The sequence below is a fragment of the Taurulus bubalis genome (genome assembly GCF_910589615.1).
Source record: "Taurulus bubalis genome assembly, chromosome: 8".
NCBI lineage: Eukaryota > Metazoa > Chordata > Actinopteri > Perciformes > Cottidae > Taurulus > Taurulus bubalis.
The window spans coordinates 9451032-9462733 of NC_136596.1; the positions used below are offsets into that span (position 1 = coordinate 9451032).

Here is an 11702-nt window from a genome sequence, read left to right on the forward strand (position 1 = left end):
CTGAAGCAGTCAGCTGAAAATCATCCACTTAGTCTGGAGAAATTCCCACTACAGTAATGTTAATCTTTTGCTACTGACAGTCACTTTAATCGGCAGCTAGGAAGAAAGCCAAATACCAATGTTTAAAGGGAATCAATATAAGTAAAATTCTTTAAAAAAAATGTAACTTATGTATAACTCCAAATTCCATGTAGTTTGGATGAATGTTTTCTGATGTAAATACACAAATAGAAACGGGTAGATGGTAGCCTGTAAAACAGAACTGAAACTTCTCAAAATGACTGTATTGACATAATCAACTTCCATGTTGTTAATGACGGAAGTTTCACACGTAAAGCTGCTTAGTATGCCTTTACGTCTTCAGAGGTGTGTATTCACAGATGTAACCCTCACTCCTACAATTATGCTTTTGTCATCACAAGGCCAAATCGAGCTCCGGCTCTTCCTTTTTGAGGAAACATCTGCTGGAATGATTGTGTAGGACCCTGCTAGCATTGACAAAGGACGGTTTAGAAAAGCACTAACAGGACATGAGCACAGAATAAGAACCAAAAGCATTCTGCACCGGTGTTGTCTGTGAATACAGATTTACCAGTTTTCATGTTAACAACTCTCATTGTCAACAAGCGTACATAAAACCTATTTCAGCTAGTATAGCATATGCACCAACGTTAGCCACTCTCATACATCCCAAACTCCATATGGAGAAGTACAAAGACTAGTAGAAATACAGTAATTCAAACATTTCTAGTGATATTGCAATTCTCAAGACTACAACCCATCAAAGCGTTGATCGTGTCTATCAGCCCAAACAAGTTAAACTGCTTTTTGTATGAACGGCTTAACGTTAACCATGAATGTCTAAGTCAAACCGCAAAACTGTCAAATGCAGAGACTCTACTATTGAAATTGTGCAGTTGCTACACTGACATACTACATAGTGTACCTGTTAAGTCAGGTATCCTGAGGTTTGGGCAACAACATGGCTTTTTAACGTCCTCGCCTTCAGACCGTTTTCAGTAACGTTAGCTAACGGATTGAGAGCTGTCGATGAGGTGGCACATCTGGTGAGAGTGAGCCCCTGCAAAAACACACCACTGCAGCTAACTTACCTTACTAGTTAATTAAATCGAGGTCTCTGGCGAGACGATAAGCCGTTAATGGCGACTTATACCGGTAACAGCCATATGTTTTATGGCTGACCGACTTGTGGAATTTGCTCCAGTCGCTGTGTTCCCCACAGCGACTGGAGCAAATTCCACAAGTCTAAAAGTCTCCGCTCCGTCCCCGACACTCCAGCAGGGCACACTGCTGCTGCAAGTTGAATCAGCCCAACAAATTGTTACAGATTAGCATAGTTCACCTGTAAAGACAGACTGCCGACTGATGTTGTCGTTATAAGCAGTTGGTCGACTGTACTGTCACCTTTCCGGCTGAATCCCAGTCTGTGATCACGGTAATAATATGTCCGATTCACGTTAGCAGCGAGGCCCGTGGCCGGGACGAGAGAAGGGCTGGTTAGCTAGATTAGCTAGGTTAGCTAGCTAAACTAACGCCTCAAGTAACGCAGACACTACCTGGACAACTTCCACCATGCCTGGCGCTCAGTTTCCTGGTTTATCAGCAACAAACGGACGAGCAAGTTTACGGAAATGTGTGACATCAACGTGAACTCGCTAATACTGACCTGATATGTTTCTGGACAGCCGAAGTCTTCTCAGGAGAAAATACACAGCTAGCGAGCTAAGTAGAGAACCGTTTCAGACGGATCAGAGACGGGAATACAGGCTGCACAGCCCAGTGCGCGAGCTGTCTGTCCGACGGCAGAGAGAGAGGGAGAGGGACGTCAACGGGAGGTGCGAACAGAGACGACATGTTCAGTGAGATGGATCACTCCCTCACTTCTAAAAGAGCGCTAAACTATTTCCAGACACACAAACTTTACAATTTCAATCAGGAAGTCAAAGGGAGTCACATACAATAATAATGTGCTCATATATATATATATATATATATATATATATATATATATATATATATATATATATATATATATATGTATATATATATATATATGTATGTATTTTACTATTGGGCTCAAACGTTGTAATAATGTCAAACAAACAATGGTATATTATTCGTGCAAGTCAAGTTAAGGAAATAAACCCATTGGACCAAGTGAAACCGGGCTAAATTATTCTCAGACTCTTCAGATTTATGATCATAACACCAGAATGTTAAGATTATTCAGAATAAAACAAATCTGAGTCTAAATTCCAAGATAATCAAGATTTTGACTTACATTTCTCACTTTTCAAAAGAAAGAATATAAAAGTTGAGTTTAAACTCGTGAATGTATTTATGTGATTACTAGCTTTATCACAAAAGGTATGAGTCTCACTTTTTTTATAGAGTCTATGGTCTCAATAGTTTCTCTTTGAAAGGGGTGAAATACTTTCCTTCTCCTGACAGAGGTCAGGTCTTGTCAGAGGTTTAGCACACACACAGGCTTGTGTATGCATGCATATGTGTATTAGTATGTACTGTATGTAGGAGTAGGTGAGTTAGTATTTGGTATGCATCTATCTATGTGCAAGTCATTTACAAGTCTAAGTGCAAATACTGTACATACAAGTTGTACTTTGTTCTAATATTTTGCATTATTAATTGAACAGTCATAGAGACACACGATTAACATAACAGTCCCGATGTTGTGGAAATTCCCTTAACTTTGAAACAGCATGCAATGTTTTTCTCAAAATACAAAGTTTTCAATTGCATAATGTAAAAGTATTAGCAATACAATTAGTCATGCTCCAAAATCAATTATTTTTCAAAGTCCTCCAGAAAGTATAAGAATATCCATACCATATCCTATTTTCTGCTAAAGAAAACCCACCAGGCAACCATTTTAAAAAAATAAAAAAAGGCTAATCATGACAACACTCATTTGCATCTTACAACCCAGCTCAAAGGCTGCAACATAAATGGGAGACCAGACGAGTTAAAAGTAATAAACACATTTATTTACAGAACATCAAACAACATTAAACTGAACAACATGAACTAAACAAAACAACTGTGTCAGTAATCAGTAATGTCATGTGTGGACAGACTAGACAGCTGTCAGTATTCTGGTGGAGAGATTTTAGAGCTTGAACCACATGGGCTCAGGTGTGGCTCCTCAGCTGTCACTCAAGGTCCTGAAAGACAGAAACGAGCCAGAAAACAGGACACACACCCCAAGTGGAAAGGAGGGATCATAACAGTCTCTATTGCCTTACATATGACTTCTTTAAAGTTATGTTAAATCTGTATTTGAACATTTTATGATGCCTTTTTGCTGGCAGATCAGTTTTAAAGGGGGGAATGAACTTTATGTCAGCTGTGATATGAATCTATTTGATGAATAGTGAATGAACAAAGATAATCTAGACCAAACTTGGTAATGTCATAGAAAATGCAAAGTACAGAATATGCAATTGCAATGTGCAAATGTAAACATAGTTAATGGTTCCACTTGCCATCATTTGCAATTATTAATGGCCAATGCCATTTATACATTATTTCCTCTTATTTTTGTCAATATCATTTACAATGTATTATCATTAGTTTCCAACTGAGACGAGCGTGTTGTGTGACCTTAGCACCCTCTGTTGAGGGTTGATTGAGCCATACTTCATATACTCCTGGAGTTCAAAAAAATAGACAGAAAAACTATGAGATGTGCAACTGTTGTAAAGATGCCCTGCCACTAAAAATCTCAACTCAAAAACAGTGTGCAGCAGGATGCCATTTCCTTATGATAGACAAAATACATTCATACCTGAAAGGGAATACATGTACTGTATTTGCATAAATCAATTATCTTAAATGTGTAACAGAAAATACAATTGTAAATACTATGATTCATATCTTAATTATGCAAGTACTTGAGCACAAATGCTGATGAAATCACATCAGAGAAAATTACATTGATTTCTATTTTCCTTCATCTGATTTTAGAAAACTGAAGATATAAATAAAACAAATATGAATATACTTAAAAATAACTAGGCATATATTGAAGATAAGTTGATATTGTAAGACTTACATATTTCATTCCAGGTAATGCAGGCACATTGAAGCCTGGGAATACCACCAGCTTCGATACATCATAAGAGATGTTTTTTTAATTATTTTGTTAAGGCAAATATCTAAATTCTCTTTTTGACGACCCTTCCATCATTCAGAGAATATCACACAATCCCATATGTTCATTTAGTCAACTTTCTCCAGTTAAATAGTAGCAAAACGAAGCCCTCCTTGTAGGCACTCCACACCAGCATTTTTTTTTTCCTGAGATGGATGTGAGCGCTCCCCTTGGTTCGTGTTGCGTCTCCTTCATCACAAGGTTTTCTTTTGGCCAATTTTTGAAAGAAGAGATTAAGCTGTGTTTAGGAATATGAGAAATATCGCAGGTAATACTTTAAATAGTGTTTGTAACAGAAAAAGTATGTTATCTACTCTCCTGTGAATCTCTTCCTATGTAAATTATTGTACAGCAAAGCCCTTGCTGAGGAAAAAGCACCATAACACTGGGATTATTTTCAGGGGTGTATTTTGAGTTTGAGAAAAATAGAAAAAGCCATTGAAACATTACAGATCAGGAAAATTGCCATTTTACAATAAAATGAATAGCATGAGTAACAACTCCTACAAAAAAAAAAATAGGTCAAAATCTTCAAACTATTGCTTTTGCAGCTTAACCTTAAATGCCTATCCCTGGTGGTATGTTTACAAAACATAGACATTCAACTTGGTACAAAATGATAAACAGTTAAAAATCATGCTTGATAGGGTAGTAATGAAAATTAAAAAGAGCTATTCACGTATCCTTGTGTTCCAAAGAAGACGATCATTTTTTTAATTTTTCTTCGCCAAACTTCGAGGGGAACCTTTAAGCAAGTCTCTGATCTTAAGGTATGTCCCTGTGGCTTCAGCAACCTCCGTGAACTCCGGCGTTTCTTCAAATGGAACAATGCCAGCTGCAAACCTGCTCCGATGAGGAACAGCTGTTATCTTCTCATCGTTAAAGAAATCTAGATTTGGGCTCTGCGGGTTGTCTTCCTCACATTTGACTGGACCCGGACGCTGAGGGCTGACATCTTGGGCTTTGACTGGACCAGGACTCTGAGGGCTGACATCTTGGGCTTTGACTGGACCAGGACTCTGAGGGATGACATCTTGGGCTTTGACTGGACCAGGACTCTGAGGGATGACATCTTGGGCTTTGACTGGACCAGGACTGACATCTTGGGCTTTGACTGGACCAGGACTCTGAGGGCTGACATCTTGGGCTTTGACTGGACCAGGACTCTGAGGGATGACATCTTGGGCTTTGACTGGACCAGGACTGTGTGGGCTGACATCTTGGGCTTTGACTGGACCAGGACTGTGTGGGGTTACACCTTGGGCTTTGACTGGTCCAGGACTCTGAGTTCCAATCTCTTGAACATGTGGTTCCCTTTGATTTTTAATACTGTGGCAGGTTTCTGCAGGCTTTGTTGTGTCCATCGCTTCTTCAACTACCTCCGTTTGGGTGCAGACATTAGCAGGTGTGGAGACACTTTTTGAACTGGGTACAGGTGTTCCCGCTGCAGATGTCTCACAGTCACTATTAGTGGCCGTGTCAGCATTTTCTAGAGCTGCCCAAATCAGCCTCTGCTGCTCCTCTAGTTCCTCCAATGTCAATTCATCCTCGGTTTCGTCCGCAGCGTCATCAACGATTATCCATTTATTCCCCCGTAGAGCTGGGGAGCCGTTAGTGGGTGTGGGAGGAGGTGTACCTTTAGGGAGCGGTGGGGGAGTGGGTGTAGCCGGAGGAGTGCCCCGGGGTAAAGGAGGCGGTGAACTGAAGCAAGGGGAGCCAGGGGGTAGCGGAGGTTGGAACTGGAAATCCCTGGGGCCATGATGATACGGTGTTCCTGGGTCTGAGGAGAGACACCCCAAAAAAGAAAGTGATTGTTACCATTATTCTGCAGTTGAGCGATACATAAAAACAGAGAAGCTGCTTTTTGAAATGTAACATTGTAAAAGGCAGTTTTATATTTTATTTTTTAAATTGAGTCGTGAAGCAACAGAGTGGATATCAAGATTAGGACAATTTGAGATTACTGCATCAGTCTTTGTGATCAAGCAACTTGTGAAAGAAACAAAATGATGAGCCTGCTGAAAAACGTAACAGAGACGAACAGTTACCCGATTCAATATCCATGTCCGAGCTCCTATCGGAGTTCCGATCAGGAGTGGACCTTGTCTTCTTCCTTTGCTGAGGAGATGACTCAGATTCATGCCGTCTCTTGTTGCAGGTGGCACCAGTCTGTGACAAGGAGGAACACATGGAATGAAAATATTTAAAGAGCTTTGCCCAAATGCTGAGTCTCTTCAGAGGACTGTGCACTGGGTTTAGTGTGAATGGCTGTCTAAATGGGATTAAGAAGGATAGGCTCCACTGCATGTGAAAATGAACTGTTGTCTGGAGCAAAGTGGCAGGTTGAGGCTGCATTCACACCAAGTGTGTTAAATATGGGCAGTGCGTTAAACCTAAGCAGTGAAGAACACAGGGGGGGTGTTGAGAGAAGAAAAAAAGAAAAGCAGTGACATGTGGCGAATAATTAATACATAATCATCTTTTGGATAAACCTGACGTCACGGTCCGGTGGCCAATCACATAACACGCAATCCAGATCTGTGCAAACTAGCCATAAGGAAACAAGAGACATGCGGGAGCAAAATGGTGTGACTTTATAAGACTTATTTTCATTATTTGGTCACTTTATGAAAATGTAATGCATCTGCCTATACTCTACTCATGTTAAAGTATCAATATCAAGGACCAAGATTGAGGGTTATAATAATCCTTAAACAATTCTTATGAAACAGTATAGTCACTAAATAACATCCAGAAAGTTTGGTTTGAGTGGCGCAAGGATGGTGTGACCTACATTGTTTGAGAGGAAACTCACAATTACTTCAGGGACTTTAAGATAATTACCTTGGGGAAGTTTTTTGACAGGTAGGCTGCATAGTTGTCCTTCAAGTGGTGGGTCTGGATTGGAATTGAGCCATACTTCATATACTCCTGGGGGGGTCAGGAAAAAAAACAGTGTGCGGCATTAGGATGCCATTTCCTTATGATAGACAAAATACACTCATAATCAAATGCTGATGAAATCACATCATTAGAGAATATTGCATTCATTTCCATTTTCCTTTATCTGATTTTAGAAAACTGAAGATATAAATTAAACAAAATATGAATATAATTTAGACACCTAGACTCACAAATAACTAGTGCTATATTCAAGAAAAATGTATATTGTAAGACTTACATCTTTCATTTCGGGTGATGCAGGTACATTGAAGCCTGGGAATTCCACCAGCTTGGAAACATCATAAGAGATGCTTTGGGAATTGGTATCGTCTGTTGACTTATCAACAATTGAAACTAGAAAACAGGAAGAAAAAAAGGATTTCAGCACAACCTTTGCAGGTGTCAACAACATATGTTTCCAGTCGTTTAGTTGAGAAAATCAGTGTGACCACACAAGATTAAATGTAATTTAAAACATACCATTTCCATCATACAGTGTTATGCCAGAGTTCTCCGTCTCTGCCTCTTTGAGCCAACCTGGTGGGTAGCCGAGCTGCCTCATGCGGTAAATTAAAGGAGGGAGGGTGTTGCCATCAAGTCCCATGGCAGTCAACAGCTCCTCACTGTTCCAAGCATAACACAATGTAAAACAACAAATTAGCAAGATTTATTTTTACTTGGTACAATAGATATTGAATGTGATGAAATTATGTTTGTGTTCGTTGTTTTACAAAACAATCCTACCTCATGACTCCTGGTTTGTATTTAGCAAACCGCTCCTCCACTTCATCCACATGGTACCGCTGGTTACTCTGCATGGGCTGGTTGCTGTTCTGATTAAACTCCTTTCTTCTCTCATTTATTATAGCCATGTCTTTAGGCTAGGAAGGTAAATGTGTAAAAATGTGGTCAATCAAAACCATTTTTATATGCAACTTGAGCTCCTACTATAGTAATGCTTACTTGTCCTTACCTTGGGACAGTCTCTCAGCTGATGACCACTCAAACCACAGTTGAAACACATGGATTTGGGTCTACAATGAACAGATCAGCGATGGTTTCATTATATAGATATATGCCACACAGCAACGAAACAAAGCAAGTCATAAACCAAAGATGGAAACTGAATAAAGATTAATTAATAAGCTGACATACCTTTTGTCTTTCATCTCTATGTCCTGACCATCTGTGCCAATGACTTGGTTGAAAACCTGGTGATAGCTTTGCAACAATTCAGGAAGTGTCTCATCTTTGTGCAAAACAAAGCAACAAACTCTGTATCTTGTCTATTTCGACACCTTAACAGAAGTCCCACTTATATGCTGGATATTTTATAATAAATTTCCACTTTTCAAAATCAGGACATAGTTACATTGAAGCGAACATCATCCCATGGCAAAATTGTTTTCAAATGTGCAACACACAACAGATGAACTGACAGACGAGACTGTCGAGTTTTGATGATTTATTCATTTATCCATCTTAAAGATACGCTGGAATGTCCCAACCATCTGTCAGCTGTGGGTTTTCATTCACCAGAGGCTGTCCAAGTTTATCAACACTGAATGTGGAGAAATATTGGACACTTCCAACCACCTAAGGCAGGAAGATAAGGAAATAATTAATGATATTAACATTACATTAAGTAATGGACTATTTGAAAACATTTTCTTTTCCATGTGGCGAGAAATTGTGCAATATGCAAGTCACTGAACATATTAGTAAATACTCACTTTAAACGCTTCAGGTGTTGTTCTGATACTACTGGGAGAGGACTTCTGCAGATCTTCCAAAGCAAAAGCTGAATGCTTCATACAGGATAGAACATTTTCTTTTTAGCAAATCAAAAACTATATTAATATTAATCACAATAAAATACATTCTGGGTAGACACCTGAGGTTTCATTTGAAAGATGGTGTTTTTCTTTTCATTGCTCAGTTTCTGGTGCTTCAAAATCACACTGCAGATGCAATCTTCAATTTCTTGACGACACAGCCTAAAAGAGACATTCATTGTAGTTTGTTGTTAGTTTAGAGATCAGGTGCACACACAGCAAGTTAATTCATATGCTGTATTTTCATCATATTAGCCATGATGTAAAAACTATAACAAGTGTTGGCAAAATGTTTTAGTACTAACAGGTAAAGTATTTTTAACAGAACAACAATTTGACAGTCAACTTAGAAGACAGACGTGACAAATACTACAAGTGAGCAAATAAATCCATTTGACTCCTTACTTTGAAATAATGTTGTTGGCATACAATATTTGAAGAACTGGCCCGTCGAGGTTGACATCTTCAACTGTGATGCCACTGTAAAGTCACAGGAAAGATCGGCGATTATTGTCAGTTAATAATCAGTTTCGATTCATTTGTTAGCGCATTAATAGTGTCAGCTAACAATAACGCTAACCTACCTCGGTCGTATCAGGATGTTCAGTTTTCTTCTCAATTCTTTATGTAAATCTGCGAGTTAAGTTAATAGACAGAAGACATACACAACAATCAGCACACCCGTCGTGTAATGCGTGTACTGTTTTGGTCGCAACTGATAGCCGACGTTAGCTCGTGCTACATCAACAGTGATAGCACACAGTTAGCGCATCTGACGAAAGGATATTCTCCTCAGTGAGCCTCTGAATGGAGTCATCGCTCTCCTCCAGTCGGCTCGGGAGCTGGCTCGTCTCCTCCTCGTCTTCCGCATCACTTGAGAAGCGAATATGCGTCGGGACAGGCAATGCGGCGTCATCGAGCTGCTGAAAGAGCTCACTATCCCCGAAATCAACTTCAGCCATTTTTAATCTGCACAGGAAAGGAGTTCAGAGGTGAAAGCAACTGTTCTTCGTATTCATTGGTCCTCCTTATGTCACGTGTTAGACACACGTATATATATTTGACAAATTATTAAACCCCCAACGCTGTATTACAGGTTGAGCTCTCAGATTACAGGTAAAAAAATAACACAGGATAGGACAATAGCGTTAGATATTTTATTTTATATGTAGAGCTAAATCTGTAAATTGCAAATAAACCACGACCACAAAGCCCATCGACGGGCTATGAGCCCACACAGCCCGTCGAGGTTGATATCTTCAACTGTGATGCCGCTATAAAGTCACAGGATAGATCGATGATTACTGTCAGTTAGTAATCAGTTTCGGTGCATTTGTTAGCGCATTAATAGTGTCAGCTAACAATAACGCTAATCTACCTCGGTCGTATCATGATGTTCCGTTTTCTTCTCAATTCTTCATGTAATCTGCGAGTTAAGTTAATAGACAGAAGACATACACAACAATCAGCACACACGTCAAGTCGTGCGTGCACTGTTTTGGTCGCAACTGATAGCCGACGTTAGCTCGTGCTACATCAACAGTGCTAGCACACAGTTGGCGCATCTGACAAAAGGATATTCTCCTCAGTGAGCCTCTGAATGGAGTCTTCGCTCTCCTCCAGTGGGCTTCCGAGCCCACTGGAGGAGCGAATATGCGTCGGGACAGGCAATGCGGAGTCATCTAGCTGCTGAAAGAGCTCACTATCCCCGAAATCAACTTCAGACATTTTTAATCTGCACAGGAAAGGAGTTCAGAGGTGAAAGCAACTGTTCTTCGTATTCATTGGTCCTCCGTATGTCACGTGTTAAGCACGCGTATATATTTATATATGACAGTTATTGAACCCACAACGTTGTATTTCAGGTTGGGATCTCAGATTACAGGAACAAATAACACGGGATAAGACAATAGCGTTAGATTTTTTTTTTATATGTATAGCTAAATCTGTAAATTGCAAATGAACCACGACCACATAGCCCATAGAGGAGCCCCGTTTTTTCATAGCGGCTTGCTTTGTCCGTAAAACAGAGTTGAGGGTTTACAACTCCATGCTCACGGTTTTATTTGTTGAGGAAGTCAGTTCGCTTTTTTTTTTGCAGCCGTTGAACTGCTTTACTTTCGTTTCAAGTATTATTGTAGAACCTTCGGGTTCCCACTGAACAGGTTAATTTTCATCCAGCAATGTCAAGTTGCTCAACTATCCCCTTAACTTTACCGCAGTGGGACGGGGGTTCACGCAAAATTCGCTATATTTATTTGGTGAATCTGACATCTTTCAGTCTGACTAAGTGCTCCAACAAGGTGAGTGCAGGCTCAACGATATATTTCAAAGCAAATGGTAGATTTGTTGTGTGTAATTATATTTCCCGTAGCCCCTGGTTTCAGATGAGGACCGATACAGCACCCTAACGGGCTTGTACAAAGGCAATACAGTAGTCCGTGTATACGAGTTGTGGAGGTTGATTTATGACTTTTTGCCTGTAATATAAGCAGCTATGGGCACATCTATGGGTGACACTCATTGTATTGTTGAGTCTTCGCGCCCTCTGGCGTTTCGGAGAATAATGCAGGGCATGGAGTATAAACACCGCCTTTCATGCTCGGAGATTTGACAACCCACGTTTTGTATAAATCCTATTTTTCTGTGTAATTGTCAAACTTGACGCTTGATTGTTGGCTATTAGTCTCATGTTGTGTAATAAAGGTTGAATCTAAAAACATATATTGTGT

The 11702-nt window shown here is 39.8% G+C and overlaps 1 protein-coding gene across 1 annotated transcript; it reads right to left on the reverse strand.

Annotated features, from left to right (window-relative positions):
• Positions 1–4225: 4225 nt before the first annotated feature.
• zcchc8 (zinc finger, CCHC domain containing 8) lies at positions 4226–10453 on the reverse strand. Its single transcript, XM_079222179.1, has 15 exons — positions 10349–10453; positions 9755–9939; positions 9555–9594; positions 9376–9450; positions 9030–9132; positions 8869–8943; positions 8628–8731; positions 8291–8356; positions 8109–8169; positions 7880–8016; positions 7616–7758; positions 7374–7489; positions 7037–7123; positions 6241–6361; positions 4226–5972 (listed from the first exon to the last, which is right to left on the reverse strand). Exons 1-15 carry the CDS (start codon positions 10360–10362, stop codon positions 4906–4908), a joined length of 2394 nt encoding a protein of 797 aa, XP_079078305.1. The 5' UTR covers positions 10363–10453; the 3' UTR covers positions 4226–4905.
• Positions 10454–11702: the final 1249 nt, after the last annotated feature.

Excerpts from the sequence above, each read along its gene's own strand:
- zcchc8 (XM_079222179.1), bottom strand. Across the intron at positions 8,170-8,290 it reads ATAGAGATGAAAGACAAAAG|ACCCAAATCCATGTGTTTCA; the intron begins GTATGTCAGCTT and ends TGTTCATTGTAG. Across the intron at positions 7,759-7,879 it reads TACAAACCAGGAGTCATGAG|TGAGGAGCTGTTGACTGCCA; the intron begins GTAGGATTGTTT and ends TGCTTGGAACAG.